At 36.9% G+C, this 24,598-nt stretch overlaps 3 protein-coding genes and 1 long non-coding RNA gene across 10 annotated transcripts in view; 2 read left to right on the top strand and 2 right to left on the bottom strand.

Annotated features, from left to right (window-relative positions):
• Positions 1 to 484: 484 nt before the first annotated feature.
• efhc2 (EF-hand domain (C-terminal) containing 2) lies at positions 485 to 11,511 on the bottom strand. 2 transcript variants are annotated; one of them, XM_067409839.1, is made up of 16 exons: positions 11,347 to 11,511; positions 10,816 to 11,004; positions 10,573 to 10,723; positions 10,256 to 10,479; positions 9,935 to 10,186; positions 8,564 to 8,671; positions 8,273 to 8,411; positions 6,969 to 7,134; positions 5,901 to 6,043; positions 5,619 to 5,815; positions 5,329 to 5,462; positions 3,819 to 4,013; positions 2,248 to 2,340; positions 2,051 to 2,153; positions 1,452 to 1,500; positions 553 to 602 (listed from the first exon to the last, which is right to left on the bottom strand). In XM_067409839.1, exons 1-15 carry the CDS (start codon positions 11,509 to 11,511, stop codon positions 1,471 to 1,473), a joined length of 2,289 nt encoding a protein of 762 aa, XP_067265940.1. In that variant the 3' UTR covers positions 553 to 602; positions 1,452 to 1,470. The 2 variants fall into 2 exon arrangements, with proteins under 2 accessions (XP_067265939.1, XP_067265940.1); XM_067409838.1 differs by lacking the exon at positions 1,452 to 1,500 and having other exon boundaries at positions 485 to 602.
• LOC137035971 (uncharacterized) lies at positions 7,470 to 11,372 on the top strand. Its single transcript, XR_010897129.1, has 4 exons — positions 7,470 to 7,701; positions 9,669 to 9,751; positions 10,693 to 10,729; positions 10,829 to 11,372. It is a non-coding gene; the product is annotated as an uncharacterized lncRNA (long non-coding RNA).
• Positions 11,512 to 12,046: 535 nt separating the features above from the next.
• fundc1 (FUN14 domain containing 1) lies at positions 12,047 to 14,080 on the bottom strand. Its single transcript, XM_067409841.1, has 5 exons — positions 13,942 to 14,080; positions 13,201 to 13,363; positions 13,019 to 13,094; positions 12,783 to 12,911; positions 12,047 to 12,649 (listed from the first exon to the last, which is right to left on the bottom strand). Exons 1-5 carry the CDS (start codon positions 13,958 to 13,960, stop codon positions 12,572 to 12,574), a joined length of 465 nt encoding a protein of 154 aa, XP_067265942.1. The 5' UTR covers positions 13,961 to 14,080; the 3' UTR covers positions 12,047 to 12,571.
• Positions 14,081 to 14,528: 448 nt separating this feature from the next.
• The window catches only part of kdm6a (lysine (K)-specific demethylase 6A), a 63,985-nt gene continuing 53,915 nt past the window's right edge, over positions 14,529 to 24,598 (top strand). For 3 of the 6 annotated variants that reach the window (XM_067409831.1, XM_067409834.1, XM_067409833.1), the window contains exons 1-4: positions 14,529 to 15,215; positions 15,353 to 15,416; positions 23,733 to 23,841; positions 23,924 to 23,973. In XM_067409831.1, coding sequence (XP_067265932.1) covers positions 15,049 to 15,215; positions 15,353 to 15,416; positions 23,733 to 23,841; positions 23,924 to 23,973 — 390 coding nt within the window. In that variant the 5' untranslated portion in view covers positions 14,529 to 15,048. The remainder of the gene's footprint in view (positions 15,216 to 15,352; positions 15,417 to 23,732; positions 23,842 to 23,923; positions 23,974 to 24,598) is intronic. The other 3 variants (XM_067409832.1, XM_067409830.1, XM_067409837.1) reach the window with 3 other exon arrangements.

Genomic DNA, 24,598 nt, shown 5'->3' on the forward strand with positions numbered 1-24,598 from the left:
TGTGAACAGTCAGTGGAAAGGAAAGCGATTAATGGTAAAAATGTCATTTTTACCATTAATCGCTTTCCTTTAACTAAATCATGAAAAGGCTTTTGGGAAATATGAATATGGGTGCTGTATAGTGGGAAGTTATTTTCCCTCGTAGAGGCGTGGCATGTTGTCATATTATATTGACGGCTTTATCCACACAATCACGGCAAATGTGCATGTCTGTTTGCCTGTATATGAAATATGGTTTGATTTAGCAGCTCATATTTTTAACTGCTCCGCGCTTGGTCCCAAGGCACATTCGGCACTTCCAAACAGCTCTCTCATTCCAGCATGTTTTTGATTTTAAGTCAAATAAAAATACACATAAATGGTATTATGACATTCATGCAGCAAAGCAGAAACAACAACGTGCAACAATGTGAATTTAATCAGTGCAATACACAAACTTGAGCAGATTTCTTGACTTTTCTCATGTTATTGAGGATCCCATCAGGCCGTTCTCAGCTGTCATTAATGTTTGTGGCGCTGCCAAAGACATCCTCCAGCAAGAGTGAGTAGTTGATGGTTTTAACTGCAGGGTCTGCAGCTTCTCCCCTCCAGTCTGCGTCAAGCTAAAAACAACAGCAAGGCAGGGTTTGAGAAACAGTTTGCAGAGTTTCCTGGAGCACATGTGTTTAGCTGGCACTCTCATTTCATGTCTCTCCAAATTAAGGCGCACTGAGAGATCGATTTATCAGGCTGGATTGACTTTTGCACATGGTAAATGTCTTGTACTTGCTATTTAAAAATGTATGACAAATGTTTAACGACTTTGCGTGCTTCAGTAAATCAGACCCGTAATCATCTTTTAAAAAGAATTGCAGCAGATAAGATTTTATTGCTCAATATGTTAAGGTGACCAGATTTTTGAAATGAAAACCAGGGACATTTCTAGTTCAGCAGTCTATATATCATTGAAATATCCAATGTAATTATCAATGAATTCAAAAAGGGGGACAGTTTTGTGTGTTTTGTCCATGGTAAATGTAGTACTGCGATAAAATATGGTATATCATACTCTGACATACTATCATAAATTAGTGTAGTCATCAACACACACGTATGAACTGTAATAATGGTTTAGAGTAACTCGCAGCATCCGCGTTCTCCTCAAACTAATGCTTGTCAGTGAAATGATACCAGCAATGTTTTTATTGTCATCTAAACCTAAAACTATTGAAATTGAGCTAAAATAAAATATAAATAAAAGATGAAAACATAAACAAGAATTATAAATGTTGCCTTGGCAACTAACTGAAATAAAATTAATTTAAGTACTAAACATGAAAACATGGCTCTGTTCACTAGACGAGACCGATTAGACTGATCAATCGATCCTTACATTTTCAGTGTGGCACTGAAGGCGCATATTCTTCTTTCTTTCATACTAAGAAGTGTTTGATATATGCAGGGTAATTTACCATTGTGATGGCTGCTAGTTCAACGAGGGCCACAGGAAATGGCTGGAAACTGGCAAATTTAACAGTCAATAAACAACATGAAATGAGCTATGAGAAATGAACGAACAAAGCAAAAAAAACAAACAAAACAAAAACAGAATGCTTGCTTCTCATCGTATCGCTATGTATGCTTCTGCAAGCCCTGATAAAATAGAAAAGACAGCAGAAAGAAACTACAGAGACGAATCAACTGCTAACTCCCCCTGCTGGTCAGAGAAGACCCTGTAGAACTGCAAGTCTTGTCGTTGTGAGTCAGTGAGCAGATGGTTCTGCTTAGGCTCCAAGCAGGCATGCTAAATTACTGTGCTGTAATAAAAGCTCCACTTCAGAGTAGTTGTTGAGTGGGTTTTTCCCAAGGCTGATTTACTTGAGATGAGGCTTGGAGGTGCTCAAAGCTTGTGGGGCCCACGGCCTGGACCCTGACACAAACACTCTCATGTGCATGTGGCGGTTTTAGCAAACGACAGAGAATGACGTCTCAAAGTATGTGTTTGGTGACAGAACAAATGGGCTATTTTTCTTGATAGTAATCATTGCATTCAGACCACGTTCAAACTCACCTTCACGGTGACATCTGGAAGCACAGCAGGGGCGGGGTTTTCTCTCCAGTTGATACCTGATAGGAAGGCGTGATAGTCAATCTTCTCAGACTCGTCTTGAAACCTGGATGTGAACATGAGAGATGCAGGAAATATGGATGCGTTGTGTTGAAATGTTTCATGGATAATAAATGGGAGTTTTGCTCTGTTGACCCTACTTCTCGAGAAGGGCTCGTAGTAGGTCATCAGAAAGGGGCAGTCGGAAGGCTTTACAGATGATCCGTGCCTCTTTATAAGAGAGGTGTCCAGATCTACAGCACAATTTGTGTGGACAGAAATGAGAAAAAAAGATAAATGAGCGACTTGTGTCAGAAAATTCTTTAATAAACATATAATTTAATATAGATGCAGATGCACACACTACCATTTCACTACGTTTACCAAAGTTGCATTTATTTGATCAAAAATAAAGTAAAAACAGTAATGTTGATAAATGTGATGAATAGATTTAAAAGAACAGCATTAATTTGAAATATTAATAATTTTCTAACATTATAAATGTCTTTACTGTCTCTTTTGATCAGTTTAATGCTTCCTTGCTGAATAAAAGTATTATTATTATTTTTTTAAAAATAATAAATATGGTACATATTATAAAATATAAGAGTATATAATCGATTAGAAAATTATAATACAGTCTTATGGAATTCATGATAGACAGCTGCAGACGTTCTAGGTTCATTATTTTCAGAACATTTTGAACATCTTAAAATAACTAAACTTTCCACAGGGTGACATAAACAGGACAAGCACGTTGACCTGTCGGCATTCTTCCTCATCTATTTCCTCTGCCTGCAACATGCCACAGGTCTTCATCTGTTTCCAATGCTTCACTTGAACCGCTGGAACTAATCGCACCCCCTCAATCTAAGGCAGATTGATGGTTATTCTACCTCACTGTGATTGTTAGAGGTCCACATCAGTGCCTGCATGAGAGTGTGTGTCCTTAAGGAAAAGTGGGGAATGGTTTTGTGGTTCTGTATGAATGCATGTTTATGTCAATGTTAATTTCATATTATAAACATTTGATCATATGCATATAGTGCTACAGAGTGTATATGCACAAGGAAATATACAGTATACTAGGACAAAGTCAACATGCTAATTTATGAGATTGTTTAAACACAGCGGTGTGTATATTTTTGAAATATAGTATTTAAATCTGGAAACATGTAAAACAAAAAACATTATGAAGTAAAATGCATTGTAAATAATTAGGATAGACTATTTTGAGGTCATTAGTAAAATTTGATTCAAATTGTTATGCAGGTAAAATATATTTTTTATTTTAAAATGAAAAAAAAAACAAAACAAAGAAGTGGTGGTCTCAGACTTTTAGAAAAATAATTTGTTTTAATGTGTTATCAATGGCATGGGAAGAAAGCCAAAGAATTGACATATTTGATGTATTACTTTGTTTCCTTTCCTTAAAAGAAGAACTGAATGCACAAAAAATGCTTCCCATTTTGAAACTAAACACATATGCAGAAAAATCTAAATTTAAAATTCATCACGCTATCCCACTAATAAACCATGAGAATAAATATTGTCTCTAACAACCCTATTTGCAGAATTTCATGAAATTCATAAAAAAAAAAATCAAAATTACACTATAAATAAACTATATAAATTATACTATAAAATACAAGAAATATTTATTTTAAAAAGGTAAGATTTGAGACTGAAATTGAGAGATTATTCCAAGAAATAAACCCTGATAAAGCTCTACCTGTCCCGGTCCTCATGTGTGAAAGCACGGATCATATCTGAGAAGTTCTCAAAGTTTTTCTTCTTTAGCTGATCCTGAGCCACAGCAAGCATGAGGCCCACATCCACCTCTGGCTGTTCCTGCACTGAATAATTGCGACCCAGCGTCATGATCTCGTGTTCAGACAACTGAATGTCCATATCTGCCAACAGAGTCCTGTAAAGAACTCAATCATGAATTTAAGTTTGTGTGCAATGTCAGTCTGAATATTTTACTCATTACTTTTAAAGGGTTAGTTCAGCCAAAAATGAAAATTCTGTCATTTATTAATCACCCTCATGATGTTCCACACCCATAAGACCTTTGTTAATCTTCGGAACACAAATTAAGATATTTTTGTTGAAATCCGATGACTCAGTGAGGCCTCCATAGCCAGCAATAACATTTCCTCTCTCAAGATCCATTAATGTACTAAAAACATATTTAAATCAGTTCATGTGAGTACAGTGGTTCAATATTAATATTACAAAGCAACAAGAATATTTTTGGTGCACCAAAAAAACAAAATAACGACTTATTTAGTGATAAGATTTAGCACAAATGAATCAGTGTATCAAATCATGATTCGGATCACATGTCAAACCACCAAACAGCTGAAATCACGTGACTTTGGCGCTCCGAACAGCTGATTCAATACACTGATTCATTGTGCTCCGAAGCTTCCAGATGTAGTGTTTTTTTTTTGGCGCACCAAAAATATTCTCGTCACTTTATAATATTAATATTGAACCACTGTACTCACATGAACCGATTTAAATATGTTTTTAGTACCTTTATGGATCTTGAGAGAGGAAATGTCATTGCTCCCTATGCAGGCCTCATGGAGCCATCGGATTTCAACAAAAATATCTATAATTTGTGTTCCGAAGATTAACGAAGGTCTTACAGGTGTATGGTAAGTAATAAATGACAGAATTTTCATTTTTGGTTGAACTAACCCTTTAAGGCCAATTCACACTGCACCGACAGACGCCAACCAACGGCACATTCCTTGAGTCTAGCAGTCCTTACTGTTGTCAGCATCTGTTGGCATGTTCGGCACTTGTTTTTGGCGATTGAACATGTTGCATCTTTGTTTGTTGGGTCTTAAAATGTCTGAGAAGTGATGTAGACCTACTGTAATCTGGTGACTGTCTGCATTGGTTGATGTCTGTCAGTTGTCAGTGGAGTGTGAATTAGCCTTTACTGCTTATATTCGACAATATTTCTATGACAAAAGTCAGTGCTTCTTATAGTCTTGCAGGGACAACGTCTCTTTGTTTTCCCCCCAAAAAAGTTTTTCCCCAATCAGCCATGACTGCGACAGGACATTTTGCCAGTCAGTTCTATTTAAGCAGGTAATCCCACCCACAAAACACAAAAACAGTGATATTGGTCCGAAATCTCACTCAGTATAACTGTATATTATATAGCAGGCTAGAAAAGGGTGTTATGTACCTTTTATTTGTGATTTTTTTGGCCGGCTCCTTACCTGAATGACTCATATGGAATGAAGCCAGTGCTGCTTGGGTCACTCATCATGAAGTACTGTTTTACTTTCTTCTGCTGTTCCTCACTGATGGATTTTACCTTGCTGATAATGGTGCCAATATTGGCCTTGGGGAACTGAGTAATTGAGAAACATAAGGGCTTTCAATGAAGTTTCTATGTAGAAACATATATCTTGGCACAGCTTAGCAAAAAAGTTGGATGATTTGTACATTAAATACTAATTTAAGTTAATGAAAATATGTTGTGGAAAAGTTTTGTTTTGTGTGTTACCTCATCAGCATGCTGCTCCATATAGTTAAATGTAAATTCATCAGCATCCAGCAGCTGGAATGGCTGACTGTTAAGATCCAGTCGAGCTCCCACATACAAATCCTGAGCTGTGAAATACTCAGACATCTCACTCTTAAACAGCTCCTGTCCTGGCTTCTTCACTCGACCTCTCTCTAAGAACTTACCCCCAATCACACCTTAAACACAAGAACAACGGAATAACATTAGGCAGAATCTTCATTACGTTTTTTTCAGATATGAATTTAAACAGGACGGCAGTACCTGAGTTTCTCTGAGGAGGTTCAAAGACTGCTATGGTGTCATCACTGAGGTAGACGCATATGATAAAAACACGCTCCTTGTCGACAGGACTGTCAGTCAACATTTTCCCCACAAATCTCAACACATTGCTCACCAGACCTTGCCTAAAGTTGAGAAAAAAAGCCCCAAACGTCTGAACTGTGATCAGTTAAAAACTGATTGCTATTCACTAGTCTTTTAACTTTTTCTATTCCCAAATCTATGTGCATCCTAAGTACAAACAGCTAATGTGGGCATCAGCCGCAGCCTGCACGGATGAGCTCATTGGTGGCCTGTTTGCTCACCATCTCCATCTTGACAGCCTTATAGACTAAACAGCCCAAATCGCATCTGACATACTTGTGCCAAGCATTTTTATATGCTCATTATACTAATGGACTCTCTAACTTTACTAGAAAGTCTGAAGATCTGTCCTCTTTCCAACTTGTAATGACTATTCTTTAAATATTTATTCACCAGCCGACAAGATCAAGATGGGTCTTGGTTTCTTACTTACATTCAAGATGTTTCCTTGCTTATTCACTGTGGGTTTAGTCCTTTAGCTTTGAGGTTATTACTATCTATAAAAGAATCCTTTATTTAGAAGAGCTTTGTTTTTCTCTTCAAACTCAATGCCTGCCAATGTATGACAATGTATTGTCCAAAGCAAATTGAGCAAGAGAATAATTCGCAGCATTATACTGGTTCTGGGATTATATTTGGAAGTGAAGCACTGTGAATACAATGTACAATAATAAACTGACTTGCAAAAGCGAGTTTTACAACGGAAGTATCATGAGATTGTGTTTGAGCCTCTGATTATTTATAAAGGCATATGTTCATCCACTTCCTAGTGCTGAACTGCAAAGAGCTGCACTTAACTGATGAAGGATGACTTTAGTAGGACAGACAAGGGTCTAAACTCTTCTGTCAAAATGATCAGAAAGCAGTTAGGGTCTGACATGTTGTTTTGATATAATATTAATGGTTTTAAATGGAAGGCAAGCATATACTCTGCAAGTCCTAAGGGAGAATATCACTGCTGGTTACCTGTCTTTCTCCATAAGCTTCCTGAAATCTTTCTGTGGAGGTTTAGGCAGCAAACCCTGACAGGAGCAGAGCGAATCTTCCTCAGATCCAAATCCAGTGTAGGGTGGCACCTGTTTGGCTGGTTTAGGAGGGGACGGGGCCTTGTATGAGACAGGTGTGAAGTCCTCTATGAAGCCACACAGAGAAAACATCAAAAACATCTCCCACACACACACACACTTTAGCAGACATAAGCATGAAACGCCGGAAGTGAGGCCATACAGAGTTGCGTTTAGCCATATGAATTCAATCTGTAACCTCTTAACCTCTTAAAACGAACAAGTGCTTCATCAGAGCCTGTGTCAACCCGGCTCCATTAGGCTCATGTGTAACTAATGCTATGATCTCTTCAGTCGGCATAACGCCACGGCAGACAGATGCACGCGCACCCGTATTGTGTTACTGTTGGCACAGAGCTCGTGCGCTTCTCATGTCCCGGCTTTTGAAGATAAAGAGGCCAGGCTGGCCATTGCTCATATCCTCTGTCCAAAAACTGAGTCACCTTGAGGTGTCAATCAGTTCTGCTTCTTTAGTCTTCTGCTGTTCAATGAGTGTTATTCCGACAGTTATTCACAGGGATGAAAGCACACCGGGGAGCATTAGTCTTTCATAGAGACATGGGATTTACGACAGGAAGACTTTGAAAATAACGAACAGCTTGTCAGACCACACGTGCTGAGAATGAGGGGTTGAGGTATGTAAATTTGCTTTTTACTTCACTGCAAAAAGCAATAGAGCACAAGATGCACTTTGTAGAGAGTTTGTTTGTAGCAAACACAATAAATGTTAGTTCGTTGTAGCTTCAGAGTAACAGATGAAACTCAATACTGACATCATGTGGTCATTGATAGCATCCTGAAAATAGACCTCCCTTTGAAAATCTCCAAAACTAATAATGATAATAATATTAACAACAATCCATCCATTCTCCAAACCATTTGTCCCATGTAGGGTCGTGGGAATGCTAATAATAATAATTATTCCTGTGGCCCTACATATGACAAACTAATAATAATTATTGTTAGATATTGTTATTATTATTATTATTAAATATTTATATTTTTACACTAAAAATAATATAGTAAATAATAAAATGAAAAATGGCTATCTATATACTCCTTTGACTGTAAGGACTTGGATTATTTTCGTTGACATAAAACTATTGCAAATATGATAGATTAATCAATATAAACGTCAGGCCAGTATCTCAACATATATAAAAGCATAAATACTACTTCATCCCCTTGAGTCATGATGTAACTCACCAACACCATATTTGGAGCGATAATACTCTTTAGTGAAGTTGTCACAGTCACATAATATGACCCTACGACCCCACACGTTAATGACGCCTCCGATGGTCAGGTCACAGTCTTTATAGAATTCTTCATCTACTGCTCCAGTCTGTAAAATGTCAAGGAGACATTGACATACTATTCCCTTAAAACTGAAACAGTTGGCTACTAAACTAATTAAAAATGGTATTTACAAAAAAACTGATAATATGAATTTCCAGGGGTGTTCACAAAGTGGACTATTTTTTAATCAGTACTTACTTTGAGGCTATCTAAAATGTAGCGTCCTCCTTGTCCAACTGGTCCAAATACATTGAGGACTGTACGGTCTGTTATTTCTCCAGGCTGACGTTTGGGAATAGGAGCATTCTGTTTGGCAGAATTAAGAGAAAATAATTGCAGATTTCATAACTTGAAGGACAAGTGAAATTTGCAAATGGGTTCATTATTATTTTCTCACTGGGGGATTCCTGCAAACCTTTTCAGATGACATTTAGTGAAAGGCAACAGAATGTTTGACAAAACAACATGACAACAGAAAGAAAAAAAAGCCCTGAACAAATCCTTCCTTTATAATGAATTTAGACTGAAAAACAAAAGCAGCGAGGAAACTGAAAAGTGCTTTAGGGAAGTTGGATGTTCTTTCAGCCCTGTCAGTCTGGATAAAAGCTTGGCATGGAAGATGGAGAAATTTGTCCAAGCAAAAGAGGAGAGAGGAACTGATAACCACTTAGTCTCGTCTAAAGGTCGAACAAACAGTAAAGACTCATTTTCATTTCATTTCACGTTTTTTCAAACACAGCCATTGAAATCATCACCTCTGTAGCTTTAGTATTTTTATCATTTGTATTACATACAAATTGATTTCTTGTTTAAACAAGTAAATAATAAGTTTAAACCTTATTCTTACAATACCGTTCATATGCTTGGGCTCTATAAAAATTTTTTAATGTTTTTGAAAGAAGTCTCTTATACTCACTAATAATTGATCAAAATACAGTAAGATATTGTGAAATATTGCTATTTAAAATAACTGTTTTAATATATTTTAAATATATAATTTTCTAAATGTGTAATTGTAATTTATTCCTGTGATGGCAAAGATGGGAATTTTCAGTGGCCATTATACCAGCCTTCAGTGTCACATGATCCTTCAGGAATCATTCTAATATGCTGATTTGGTTATATTTTTGTGGAAACTTTTTTCAGGATGTGTTTAAGTCAGCATGAAATGGATGTTGTGATCTTTTCTTCCCTATTGTAATGTATATTCGAGTATAAAGACTTCATCGAACGAAAAAATTTAGGACATGACTTGATTTTGTCCATTTGGATTTAATCAGATCATTGTGTTTTTCTATTGCAGTGATCTCATGTGAGTGACAGGTTGCCCCGCCCTTATTCCAAAAAACACTTCATCAGAGAAGAGAAGATGTTGCAACAGGGAGGGTAAGTTAAGGATATTAAAGATTACACAGGCACATGAATTTTTAAAATAATAATGTGCAAGGATAAATACTACAATATTTCATTGAAAACAAACAAGATTTGTCCATTTTGATTCATGGTTACTTTAATATACTAAGGATATGTTAAGAAAATATTTTTTTGCTGTGCTGTTTTTTTACTAACCTTGGGAAGCTCGCCCCTGTGCAGAAATTTTGGGATAGCATCTCGACCGGAGTTTGGAGGAACAACTTCGTAAATTTCCATGGTGTCATCTGCCAGGAAGTAATGCAAGATCAGCTCTCTGGGGTCTCCAAACATGCTCTCAGTATCATCCCAGCAGCAGTAGAAGCGCAGGACTTTGCGGTCATGTTCCAAAAACTGCTTTAGGGTATCCAATCTTTCATACGGCCGCAGTGGCTTCATGTTCTCCTCCATCTGTGTGGGGGGAAAGAAACATTATAATATTGAAGTATTTATATGGGTGTTTAGACATGTGGTGCTTACCTCTTGTCGAAGGGAGGTATAGGGATCTGCTGGTGCGGAAGCAGGAGGATTTATGCGCACCCCCATTTTTATCAAGAAGTTGTGTGTGAAGGGGTCACAGTCCGTAATCATAAAGGTCCTGGAATAGAGCACTATTTCCTGATTGATATTAAAATGTTGCACATTGTAGAAGCGATCATCGTTAGGAGCTGGGAGAGGAATACGGTGGCGCCGAATTAGGGTTCCTACAATGGAAGGAGAACAGCTGGATTTAAACAGGATGTTTTTACTGGTTTCTCATTAATCAGAATGCTATATGTTTGATTTTGATAGTTTACCCTGTGGGATCCCGCTGTTTTTGAGTTCTGGCTCCACTACTTGTATAGTGTCATCCTCCAGGTAGAAGTAAATCTTGCACTTTCTAACTCTATATTTTTCTTCCCTCCTCTGAGGTACAGTTTCTTGGAAATAAGCATCAAAACAAAGGACCTTCAGGTAAGAAAATAGTGGGGGGAAATTAATATACTTAGCACAGGATTGAGTAAAAAGGTATATTATAGTCCCTCATAATGATGACAAACCTGTTTGTTAAAGGCAACCCATGCCGGAGCATCACTGCCTTCTCTCTTTGGAAAAAGTGAATATTTGGGTCTTGTGCTCTGCCCCAGAAGCAGTTCTCCTCCAATGCCTGGCTTCTCTGCCCCAACCATCATGGCTACTCCATTTGAATAATCAAAATGCTGGGATTTGTGAAATTTGTCTCTTCCAAGCTGGAAAATGGTTAATAGAAAATAAAATGTACAATCATTTCTTGAAAATCCTGCACTTCCACACTTCAGCATCTGTTTCCATCAATTTAACCTGCCACTTGTTCTGTCGTTTTTACTCTATTGTATGAGGTTTCAATTTTCTTCATCAGCAATTAATGGTTGATATATATATATAGAGAGAGAGAGAGAGAGAGAGAGAGAGCTTACACATAAGTTACATATACATACACACGTTTTCAAAAGTAAACCGCTGTAGTCGCTAACATAGCTAACAACACAGACAACTTTTATTAACAATATACTTTTCCTCAACACAGACAAACCATTTGAATAGACACTCACATTTCTGTTGACTGAATTTCCAGGCAGCATCGGTAACGCCATTATTACAAGCAAGCGATAATGTAGTATTTCCTCAGTGCAGTGCAATGCAAGTGGTTGCCAAGGTAATAACTTGTTTGCAAATATCATTGCTAGGCAACGAACACAGATCACGTGATAATACATACATTATTTTTTCTCTTCACCTTGTAATTATAAGGTTCCATCTGACATTTATCTTCTGTTAATCTATCATGTTTTCCGTTTAAAAATACATTAATCATGTTTCCGGTATCTCAGCAACAAAGGGCAATTTTGAATATCACAGTCTCCATTTATAACGCTAAACATCCATTAACAAATTATCAAATAATTAAGGAAGTCAGAAATTATTAATACATTTATTTGACATACAGTAAAGTACTACTTCTCACTCTCTTCAGCCAAGTTTTTGTGTTGACATGATCTGTTTATTGTCTGTGTGGCTAATTTCTCATAAATTTACTTACCCTGGAAAAAAGTCTGTTGGATAAAAGAATTTCATGCTTTTGTCTTCTATAAATATATACCAACTATAAAGATACATCAAATTGTTTTTAAAACTCAAGTTTAGATTTTTTCCTTGCTCCACTGGAGAACAACCAGATTAAATTAAAAGCAACAGGACAGGTGCTCTTAAAACTAGAAAACAAAACAGTAAGTGTGAATAGACAGTAAATAACCAGATAGACATTAGTTTTATTATTTCCACAAACATGTTATTGGTGGATTAGACTATATATATTAATAAAATACATCACAAAAGTAAAACTTTAAAAAAACAAAACAATGCATGCTTCTTCACAAGTAGATATTAAGGAAATTATACAACTCAAATAATGTACTGTCAAAAACAAAATACAGTAAGAAACACTTTAGTAGTTGTATATGTAACAAACTTCATGTTGAGATCTTACTGATTAACAATAAGCAAAATAAAATTAAAAACAACATAATAAAAACCACACCACTAATTTTCTATAAAGTTATTGGCACAAAATACATCTCTCTTTCCTTCTGGTTGTTTAAGCTATATACAGTTAAGAGAAATATGTTCAGAACAATAGTTCAGCAAATGTCCATTGCACTGACTGCTTCTGACAATACATCATGTTCCAGAGTTGTATCGCTGTGATACTGAAATAAGGGAGAATATTACTGTGCAAACTACTTATATCAGTGGCAATACAGTAGATCCAGGTTTCATTTAAGATGCCAGACCCAGCAGAAATCCTCCAACAAATCCACCTGAGATAACAATATTCCTCTTCACAAATTCTGTAGACTGTGTAGGACAAAAACACCATTTACAGAATGCAAGTTATGTTATATAGTAAGAAGTTGCTGAAGCATTCTGTGCATGCACTAAATGATAATACAAAGTGGATTGTATGACGGAAATATGACAAAATACCTACCTCTTCTATAAATGAATTGAGCTCAGGGGCTGCTTTGTTTGCATTTTTCTTCAAATGCTTTTTAGCCTTATTAACATCCTTTTCCACTTTCCTCCAGTCAACCTGCACATAGCCACTGTGGTTGGCAATCTGAAATAAGAAAAGACATTTTCCCCCATAGGTAAGATGACATTAAAGCCTAATCTTTAAAATGGCTTGGCTATATGATGCATGCATTTTAATACTTAAACCCATACTTGTAACAAAAGAAATCCCCCTCCAACAGCAGTAGCCATAATTTTTCCAACTCTCTGAAAGAGATATCCAGCACACCTAGAGGACAAATATCTTTGAGTGGACATACTAATTTATGCATTTATTCAGTTATTTCATACATGTAGAACAACACAAAATATTGGTAATCTATATTAATACTAACCATCCTGTCACTCCACCCATCATGATCTGTGAAGCCACAGAATACTTTTCTGCAATGGGTCCTGTACTGTTCCCAAAAACACGACTCCACCATTGATGCCTCCTGGCATAATCTGTGATGTTAACCACCTCATACAATTCATCTTCACTCTCTGCATCTACATCTGAAAGCAACAGAAACTGTCATTAAACATGAATACAGTAATTGTACATTCACAGAGTTCAAAATCACAAAACATAAATGCAAGTGAAATGCACCTTCATATAATTAAATAGGATGTTTTCCATTGGAAAACAATAGGTATATAGATTACTCATGTATTTCCATCAAAGAAGCAATTGTAGTCCCATAACCTGTTTTACCTCCTTTATTAATTTAGATTAACCCTCTTATGTTCTCGAAAAATGAGCACGAACCATTCTTTAAGTATTTTATCACTGATAATAGCTCCAACTTCACCGTATTATATTGAGATGCATAACCTGAGAGTAAAGGCACGTTAGAGGATATTTTAAAAGCATTCACCGAAGTGCAATTACAAAGACACGAATGAAATCAAAACAGTCAGGTTGAATCTTCCACGATTTAGTTACATGATCCGTACTGCTGACATAATAAGCGAACATAACGCTACTTCATTGAAAACACTTGCAGTCTCGTTGCATATGACCCATGTGGTTAAATAAACACATTGTCAATCAAGACTATTCATTCAAATGTTTGGTTGGCCGATTTATTTACCTTCACCGCGATCCGCCATTTTATGAGGCTGCGTTCACTGTTCGCAACCGCTGCAGCTCTACGCAAAATCCTGCGTAATTTACGTGACCCATACTGCTTGTATGTGTTAATCTCAAAATACTTTGCAAACTGTTTAAAGTGTAATTTTAGAATATAAGATATTGTTTAACTAAGAGGTCTTTCCATATTGCCTTAAAAAAAGGCTTTATTTTATATGATAAGAAACACTGTAACAAATAATAATCTTAATAAATTCCACAATTTGTATATAATGTTATTATATATATATATATATATATATATATATATATATATATATATATATATATATATATATATATATATATATATATATAATGTGCGCCTATTCTGGGATTTTTAAGAAAGAAAGAAAGAACAGGACATGATGATAATTTATGGGATATAATATGATGGTATTTATTATATGAAAATGAGGCATTATAGCATTAGAAATAAATCACAGAATTGCAAATATCCTTAAAATGCAATACAATACTGTACAGCGTATATATACATAAAATCGTAGTAGCAACGTTCTCGTTACATCCTCAAAACCCAGAGTTTTCAAACAGACAGATGCTTGAACCAATAATGCGTTTTAAAATGGTGTTACGTAATCATAATAAATCCAGATGAGCCAATCGCAGCAGGCAAAGATACGGCGTAAAGTTGAGGGGTTTGTTATTTACCCTCCCCCTTGAAAGTTTATGTGAAAAAAAGGATCCCAAGACAAGGCCGATCACGTGGTCCTGATGGAAAGCAGTGATTGGCCAAAACCACAGAGAAGGCGTTCCGACGGCGGCGGCGTGGGTTCGCTTGAGTGACACAATTATAACAAGTTTGAGCTGGCGACTAGGGGGAAGTTTGAGACATTACTAAATAACAATTTACCGTTAAACCTTGCATTGCTCATTCTGCATGCATTTTGGTGTACCTGCTACCTGCGACTCATTTATGTCGAGGACAATGTGAAAAAGGGGGTGTTCAGAGGAAATTATTTTCCGTCTATTCATTTTTGCGTTTCTATCTACGCAAAAAGGTGCTTGGCTTGCGGTGCGTAAATATTTTCGCTGGAGTTTTTTGTCTATGAAATCGTGCGGAGTGTCGGTGGCCGCTGTAGCTCGCGCTGCTGCTGCTGCTGCTGCTGGTGGTGATGAGGAAAAGAAAATGGCGGCGGGAAAAGCGAGTGAAACCGAGGAGGACTTTCCGAAGCTTACGCCGCAAGAACGGGAGCGCTTAGCCAGCATAGACAGGTCAGTTAAAATCCCTTTACCTGCACCGATGACCCTCCGTGCATTTTTATGAGCCTGCCCCGCATGTTGAAGCGGTGCAAATGAATGCGGTGCAGGTAAAGTAACACGGAACCGCCTGTGTTGTCCTCTATTTGCAGTACACTATTTGGATTTCAGAGGCTTCATGAAGATGGCGCCAGAACGAAGGCCTTGCTGTTAAAGGTATGAGTGTATGACACTGATGGGGATCTATAGACAGATTAGGCACATAACTCTTCTTAACATATAAGGGAAATGTAAGTCTGCACAATAAAATCATATTGCACAGAAAGAAATGCATTATATTGATATAGTACACTATGCAGTGACACTTAAGGGGGTCTAATATAGACATAAATATATACTTTATTAATCAGCAGCCATATACAGTCAGAATATGTGCAGAGACAAACATTGAATTGTACAGAAAGATGCAGTGTACGTGACACTTCTATGATGCTGTAAACTGATATCTATAATGTAACAAGACAGAGAAGATATATACACGTTGTACTACAGTTACAATATACAGAGATAAATAAATATAAACTGTAATATCGACCAGCGCTATAAAGTTGGATATAATGCATTTGACTCCACCCGCAGTAATACTCACGTAAAGCAATATACCATAATATTAAAGCTGCGTGATTGTTAATGTCGTTGCAAAATTACATTATTGCTTAGCTATAATCTGCTAAATGCGACTACATATTACAATCATTACCATCATGACTTGTAAATCTGCTCGTATTAAAACACTACAATTAAAATTGACTTGATGGGCTGCTCTGTGCAGGTCAGCGATACGGATCTGTAGTTGAGCCCTTCGGTTAATATTTTAAATATTAATCTGCCTTAAAAGTAATCATAGAGTTATTAAACTACATTAGTTTGGGTGCTGACTTTGTCGAGTTCTTGCGCACTTAAACTGCAGTCAGACTTTCTTTATTTTGTGCTTTTTGATCTCACCATCCGAGGAATAGACTGTTGATTAGATTTATTTTTGTTAGTCCTTATTATTGCATGAAATGATTTCACTGTTTTATTTAAAGCTTTTCTCGCCTGTTCCCCCATTGTCACTGTTGCTCTGAAATGTGGTAATGAAGAGTTGAGGGCAATTATTTGCATCCATTTGAATATCAGTTAAACTGTCGAAGTTTTTTGTTTTTGAATAAATTGATTGTCTTAATCATAGAGTATTGTGTCTTATAATAGCTTTATATTGAGCCAGAAGGTGCATCTGTCGTTAAACCCTCTCTGTAAGTTTAGCTAGCCGAGCTGTTCATACTCGGTTAGGCCAGAGTTGTGAATTATTGAACTTATTTGCAGATCTTAGCCCAGTCTGTTGGCTATTGTAGTGTTTCGAGATAACTGGGATGGCTAAGCTCTAAAACCACCAGTGTTTCACCCGGCAGTGACTACATGTTAGCTGGTTAGCATGATGCTAACCAACTGTAACTGCATGAGGTGAGGTGAAAGCTACTTGGCTCTTATCAGTCTTATCTCAGCAGTCAGTCTTTCAGTAAAGTTAGCAAGTTGCTTACGAGCACTTGTATGTGGTTTAACAATGCATTTTGCAGATAATGGAGTTTTTAATTTGACCAGTTAACTTAGGTGTCTTTGCTAGGTTGCATGTCTTTGCCAGCATATTTGCAAGTAGCATTTGTTGCAGATAGTGCGTCAGTGCTGGATAATTTGTCACTTTAATGAATGATGTTTTATTTACATATGTGGCTGTTGCATATGGACAACATATTTGTATTTTTAAACTTTAAGAGTCCTGCAAAATGACAATAAAATTTAAAGTAAACATGAATTGCAATGAAGTGTAAGATTTAAGTGATAATAATGAAAAAAAAGAGAGAGAGAAAAAAGACTGTGCACTCAATTTTTATTTTTATCCCAAGTATGGATGTAAGCTTGTAAACAAAACTGCGCTGTAAGATAATGAGATTAATAAGATGCATTTATTATTCATAGATATTGATATTTACCGGCCTTAAAGGTGCTACAGAGGATGTTTTGTTTTATACATTTTTGCAATATTACTTGAAACTGTCTTTACTGACTGATAAAAAACTATTTATTAGGTGCACTGAAAGGAATAATATTAATATATACATCATCTGTGCATGAGGTAGGGCCTTAAAAACATCAGCCAATAGTTTACGCGATGATCGGCCCTCTGGCTTGTCAATCACTGCCATTACGTTCCTTGTGAGAGACGTGCCCGTATTGGCCCTCTGACTTGTCAATCACTTCCATGACATTCCTTGTGAGTGACGTGCGCGGCTGCGCGCTCCAGTAACTTTCCACACTCCACAGGCGCTGCATGCAATGTTTTTGTCAGGAGACAGGAGTAACAACTGCAGATTATGAGGTACCTGCGGTGAGTCCGACATAATGAATCCACTAACACGACACAGCGAATGCCGGTGGTAAACACTCGTGTTCCGATACTCGTGCACGAGTTTTGGGAGGCGTTCCCTCAAAATGAGCTGTGAAGGGGGGGGTTGTTCTTACGCATGCTCTCATTTCAAAAACTCAGTAACGGTCTTTGGTTTCTCAGTCGACGAAAAGATCCTCTGTAGCACCTTTAAGAAATGCCATAAATAATTGTTGCTGATGATAGAACATCTTAAAGGGTTAGTTCACCCAAAAATTTTAATTCTGTCATTTACTCACCCTAATGTCGCTCCAAACCCGTAAGACTTTCCAAACAAGTGAAGACATTTTAAAGGTGCCGTAGAACGTGTTTTTAAAAGATGTAATATAAGTCTAAGGTGTCCCCTGAATGTGTCTGTGAAATTTCAGCTCAAAATACACCATAGATTTTTTTTTATGAATTTTTTTAACTGCCTATTTTGGGGCATCATTAAATATGAGCCGATTTAGGCTGCGGCCCCTTTAAATGCTCACGCTCCCTGCCCACGGAGCTTGCGCTCTCCTTAAACAGCATAAACAAAGTTCACACAGCTAATATAACCCTCAAAATTGTTCTTTAAAAAGTGTTCGTCATGCAGCTTGTCTAATCGCAGAAGTATGGCATTTATTTGGATGTTTACATTTGATTCTGAATGAGTTTGATGGTGCTCCGTGGCTAAAGTTAACATTACACACTGTTGGAGAGATTTCTAAAGAATGAAGTTGTGTTTATGCATTATACAGACTGCAAGCGTTTAATAATGAAAGTAGCGGCGGCTCTTGTCTCCGTGAATACAGTAAGAAACGATGGTAACTTTAACCACATTTAACGGTACATTAGCAACATGCTAACAAAACATTTAGAAAGACAATTTACAAATATCACTAAAAATATCTTGTAATCATGGATCATGTCAGTTATTATTGCTCCATCTGCCATTTTTTCGCTATTGCTCTTGCTTGCTTACCTAGTCTGATGATTCAGCTGTGCACATCCAGACGTTAATACTGGCTGCCCTTGTGTAATGCCTCGATCATGGGCTGGCATATGCAAATATTGGGGGCATACATATTAATAATCCCGACTGTTATGTAACAGTTGGTGTTATGTTGAGATTCGCCTGTTTTTTAGAGGTCTTTTAAACAAATGAGATTTATATAAGAAGGAGGAAACAATGGAGTTTGAGACTCACTGTATGTCATTTCCATGTACTGAACTCTTGTTATTTAACTATGCTAAGATAAATTCAATTTTTAATTCTAGGGCACCTTTAAAGAATTCTGAGAGATTTCTGTCCCTCCATTGACAGTCCACACAACTACAACTTTGATGCTTCAAAAAGTTCATAAAAAGATTGTGAAACTAGAAGTGAAACTAATCCATATAAATTGAGCAGTTAAGTCCATTTTCTCAAGAGGCACGATCACTTTATATGATGAACAGATTTAATTTAGGCTTTTATTGACATATACACATTCATCAATGCATACATCAGATGGTAAACAGAAGCTCAAGCATGCTTGGTTGATGTTCGAGAACCAATGATGTTCAAAACAGAATATGGTTGTGCATCGGTGTGGATGCTTTATAGTTATTGTTGTAATTATTGTTCTTGGTGTGAACAGGCCTTAACAATGGTCATCTGTGATGTTTCACATGAAATCTTTTGCAGCAGACCCATTTCTACAGTTCCATGTAGACTGTTTTGTTTTTGACATTTTCCTTTGTAAATCATCTGGATTTTTCCCAGGAGATGGACAGGTGGAATGCTTAATTACTATCTTTGCAATGGGCCAGATATTTTGAGTTTATGGTTGCTCTGAAAAGAATGAGACGATTCATTTAGAAATAGACGTGCACATCCCCGTCACACAGCTCAGCGCTGATGTGCTGTTGGTGAGCGCTGTTTGCTGTCTGTCTTCATCTTTGCAACTCTTCCCATGTCTGTCAAACTGTGGTGTCCCAGATATAGGTCTCTTCAAAAACCAGAGTGCAGCGGTTAAATGAATGCTTCCTTTTAGTTTCACCAAAACATGTATTAATATGTTTAACATTAGCACTATCATAAGTTATTTTGGTTCCCCGATATTGCCTGTCTAAAAAGAAAATGTTTGCACAATATATTTTCTGGTAGAAAATGTTTATTATTTAAATGAACAACAGAATTTTCTCATTGACTTATCTTTAAACGATCATTTGCTATGACATAAAACATGTGTTAGTCTGTGTATTTAGCGTGTGTATATGTGTGTGTGTGTGTGGCAATTTCATAATCTCCAGCTTAATGCAAGTTTTAGCAATTTAACACCAAGTAACACACCTGTTTACAAACTAAAACCTCAGTGTTCTGAACTGCTTGTGTCATAGAAAATAACCAGTGTATTTAACCTTCTCTGTAAACTTCAGTTCTGTTCAGCTCAGGTGATGTTTTAGGTGTATCGGAGCTTTAAAGTGTAATGATGGGGAACAAGCAAACAAGACCACTAGTTGAATATTGTGTGCTGCATTAGTATATTTACAATAGTGGCTCCTTCTGTACTGTTGCTTTGTCTTTCCAGCATTCTACCAAAGCATAACAAGTCTTTAGCTGTTATTAGTCATTCATTTGCCACATTTAATTTGTAGTTAAGCTTGACGTTATGAAGTAAATGTTATACCTTATATAACATGTTAGTAAATTTTAAAGTTGAACTTTGTAAGGGGTTGGGATTTTTTTATTTATTTATTTTTTATAAAGACTGAGAGATTGTTTTACGCTCACATGACATTGCAGTTACTCACAATCACAAAAGTTTATTATTTGCATGCCTTCAAAAGCCTTGCCGGTTAAACATTTTTAGCCGCAGGCTATTCTGACAAGCTTTTCTGAGCGTGCACACCTGAAGCGCACGTACTAAAAGCCTGTCAAACAGCACATGCTAAACAGCGAGTACTAAACTAAAGTTATCTTTCACGTCATATTTCGCTTAAATTGTCAAATACACACAAGGTTTACATAAGCACAGTCGTGTATATTAGATCTGGGCTGGATTTCCCAAAACCTTCTTAACTCTACGTTGTTCTTAAATTATACCTTAAGCTGTAGCTTAATGTTAATACGTGTTTCCCGAAATGTTCTTAGTTAAGTATACCTTCTGTAAGTCATGCTTTCGTAAGGTTGGTCTGGACCACTCTTAGCTATACCTTATCCCTGTTGACAATCAATACGAATATAATTCTGAAGCTGTAATACGCCCAGTGTTCGTTTAGGATTGTGGCAAAGGATAAAATGGGGGGAGGAGGGAGGGTCTAGCTAGCCCACGTTTTGTTTGACAACACTTCAAACGTCAACAGGAAGTTTCTCCACCCAGGATTGCTTAGAGCACCTTTAAGAAGATATACCTTAAAGGGTTAGTTCACCCAAAAATGAAAAATGTCATTAATGACTCGCCCTCATGTCGTTCCAAACCCATAAGACCTTTGTTCATCTTTGGAACCCAGTTTAAGATATTTTAGATTTATTCCGAGAGCTTTCTGTCCCGCCATTGAAAATGTTTGTACGGTAGACTGTCCATGTCCAGAAAGGTAATAAAAACATTATCAAAGTAGTCCATGTGACATCAGTGGGTTAGTTAGCATTTGTTGAAGCATCAAAAATACATTTTGGTCCAAAAATAACAAACTACGACTTTATTCAGCATTGTATTCTCTTCCGGAATCCTTTCCATTGAATTGATTCCATTGAACTGATTCTATTGAATTCTTAAATCTGTTGGCGTTGGTAATGCACTTTTACGTCGCCATGGTTGTTTTGGGCGATTAGGACATCCACGACATGCACGCTTACGCAGAACTTGAAAAAATATAGCAATACCAAAATACAAACAATGTAGCTTGAATACAGTCTGTGTCTCCCTCAGACTGTAAACGAAGCTCAGGTGCACCAGATAACACGTCAGCACTGTACTGCGGAGTCGTGAACCACACTCTGGAGCCGAAGGGGGCGTTAATGCACCAATAAGCTGGATACCAACCGCCGTAAAACAGGAAAGAAGAAGAATAAGAAGCGGAGTCGAGAACGCAAATTGACAACAGACCCGGAAGAGAATACAATGCTGAATAAAGTCATACCCTGCATCCCAATGTCCATACTATCCATCCTAAATAGTATGTGAGATTAAAATAAGTGTGTCCCAAAGCATAGTATGTTGAAAACAGTATGCCAAAAGTCCCTGGATGGTCTACTATTTCCGGTAGATTTTCAAAGTGTGGATCCGTGCACACTATAGAGGCTAATATTGCCCACAACCCATTGTGCGTTGTATGAGGATTCAGTTCAGAACTAAAAAACACGAGTAAAAAGTGTTAACTACAAAACATGGTGAATATGCACGATCGACGCTGAGAGGTTGTTTGAGTGACTAATAATCAGTTCAAACTGATAGAAAATATTTATTTCAATGTTATACGTGTTATTTTTCATCTGCAAATACCAATGTGGACTTTTATAAGAATCCGATTGGCCATTAACTTTTAAATGCATCATTATGCATTGATATGACGAGAGTTCTCCACATGAAAGACCCGCACTGCATATCAACGTGCTGCATTTCTCTTCGATACGGTAGGAAATTAACTAAATGAAATGTGGAGGATGTAAGATGATTTACAGGCCAGTTTACGGTGACAGGATCCGACAAAGAGCAAAGACGCAATTGTATGACGTGATGGTATGTCCCAAAGCTTGTTAGGCGAATTTTCACGCAGCAATAGTTTTTATTTTTGGACCAGAATTTATTTTTGATGCTTAAAAAAAAATGTCGCGGATGTCCTAATCGCCAAAAATAACCACAGCGATGTAAAAGTGCATTACCAACACGACATATGAAAGGATTCAATGGAATCCGTTCAATGGAATCGTTTCAATGGAAAGGATTCCGGAAGAGAAGACAATGTTGAATAAAGTCATAGTTTTTGTTATTTTTAGACCAAAATGTATTTTCGATGCTTCAACAAATTCTAACTAACCCACTGACCCATTTTTGGGTGAACTAACCCTTTAAGCAACCTCCTAAGGGATAGTCCAGGGAACACGCCTAGAAATGGTATATCTTCAGTTAAGGTCTACCTTTAGAGTCTTCGTAGCTTGCTAAGAGACAACGTTATCAGGAAATCCAGACCTGTGCATGAGGTCTTAAAGTGACAGCAGCCTAATAAACCCGTTGGCGCTTGTCATTAATTTCACTCAAACAACAAAAGGCAAAGAGAAAATCACTTACTGCTGTTCACTGAATAACTTCAGTAGCTTTAATAAGAATCAGTGAATACATAATTTATACAGTGTTGTCTAGGTCAGTGGTTCCCAAACCTGTCCTTGCTGTCTCTACTGATGAGCACATGAGTTGAATCGGGTGTGATCTATGCAGAAGACATACAAAATGTGCAAAATGGGAACCACTGGTCTATGTAATTGTTTTCTTTTTACTTTTTCTTTTTTTTTTTTTTTTTTTACAAGTTTATTCAATTTCTTACTTGAATACTACTATTTAATACACAGATTGTGAAATAATAAAGCAAAGTTTATTTTATTTGTATATTATTGTATTTGTAAAGTGCATCTTTATTTGTATTTTTTTTTAATAACAAACATAAAATAATGAAATGGAGATTTTCATCTTCGCCCACACCTACTTTGGCCTAAATGGTCTGTCATTCTTTTTTCTTTTATATTTTGTTACCTTATAAGACTACATTGGGAAATTAGTTTGGCTGTACTGCCCAGTCACTTGCAAAATAGTAAAACCAATATGAGAACATTGTGACGGATCTGTCATGAATCTGACACTCATTCGAACTGTTTACATTCACTTAGGATATAAATTACTGTTTATTTTGCACATAAACTAAAAGCCTAAACTTTTAAACTGTAGTGTATGGCTGCTGTTAAATTAGAAATCATGTTAAATAATACAGACCTTAGGCTACAGAATATTTCATAATGTGTGCTGAGATGTATGGTTGGATTGAGTATTAGACTGTTTAAATGCAACTACCTGTTTTACATGATGGTTACATACATGTTCACTTCACAGGCTGTTCGCTGCTATGACATCTACATCTTAAAAGCTGAAGGGAAAGTGGAGCCAGAGGTGTTTTGCCAGTTAGGGCACTTCAACCTTTTACTGGAAGATTATTCTAAAGGTGAGTTCAGACTTGAGGAATATTTATTTTATACATTAAAAAACATGATAATCACTCTTAATCTCTTTTGTTTTCTCTTCAGCATTATCTGCATACCAGAGATACTACAGTTTACAGTCAGACTACTGGAAGGTGAGCGATGCTTGATTCTCATTGATTGCACACTGGCACAGTTTACATTTTCTGTTAAATCCATCCAACAAATAGACAGTGCTAAATACGGGTGTTAACAGGGTGTAGTGTGTTTTGGAAATTCATTTTGATCCGATCACAGACATGTGGTCATGGGTGCATTTGGCAACATTGCATTTGTCTAATGCATCACTGATAATATTGAATGCCGGGTGCTTGTATAGAGCGTAAACGTGTCAAACAAGTGATTTAAACTTGAAGTAAGCTAAGTAATAACAATGATATAATAAAAATTGAAAACAAGTACATGCACAAGACTGGGACCATTTTTAGTAGGGCCATTTGCGTTTGGGTTGCTGTAATAGATGTTAATTCCAGGTGTCTGTTATTAGTGAAAGCAATTCAGTTTGATGTGTCTGGCTAGGTGTAGCTGTCTGTAAGAAGGTTTTTGAATGTGGAATTAGATCCTGGGGGAGTGTCAGTAATGCCCTCTGACAGTTCTGGGTTTCGAACACTGTTTTCTCCTTGAGCAAGAGTGACGTTCTTGGCTGTGAAATTTCTAAGGCAGGGCAAACTTTCACCATTGATGGAGTGCTTTTGACTTCAGATACGGCTGTCGACCGTA

The sequence above is a fragment of the Chanodichthys erythropterus genome, chromosome 14, assembly GCF_024489055.1.
Source record: "Chanodichthys erythropterus isolate Z2021 chromosome 14, ASM2448905v1, whole genome shotgun sequence".
Classification (NCBI taxonomy): Eukaryota; Metazoa; Chordata; class Actinopteri; order Cypriniformes; family Xenocyprididae; genus Chanodichthys; species Chanodichthys erythropterus.

What these genes read in the sequence shown, in the direction of transcription:
- fundc1 (XM_067409841.1), bottom strand. An exon ending in ATGGGTGGAGTGACAGGATG is followed by an intron (nt 13,095 to 13,200) that starts GTTAGTATTAAT and finishes TTTGTCCTCTAG; the next exon opens with GTGTGCTGGATATCTCTTTC. An exon ending in GGGGATTTCTTTTGTTACAA is followed by an intron (nt 12,912 to 13,018) that starts GTATGGGTTTAA and finishes TTCTTATTTCAG; the next exon opens with ATTGCCAACCACAGTGGCTA.
- efhc2 (XM_067409838.1), bottom strand. Translation starts at nt 11,511, where the DNA reads ATGTATTATCACGTGATCTGTGTTCGTTGCCTAGCAATGATATTTGCA. An exon ending in TCGCTCCAAATATGGTGTTG is followed by an intron (nt 7,135 to 8,272) that starts GTGAGTTACATC and finishes GTGGCTTCATAG; the next exon opens with AGGACTTCACACCTGTCTCA. An exon ending in ACACATGAGGACCGGGACAG is followed by an intron (nt 2,341 to 3,818) that starts GTAGAGCTTTAT and finishes ATTGTGCTGTAG; the next exon opens with ATCTGGACACCTCTCTTATA.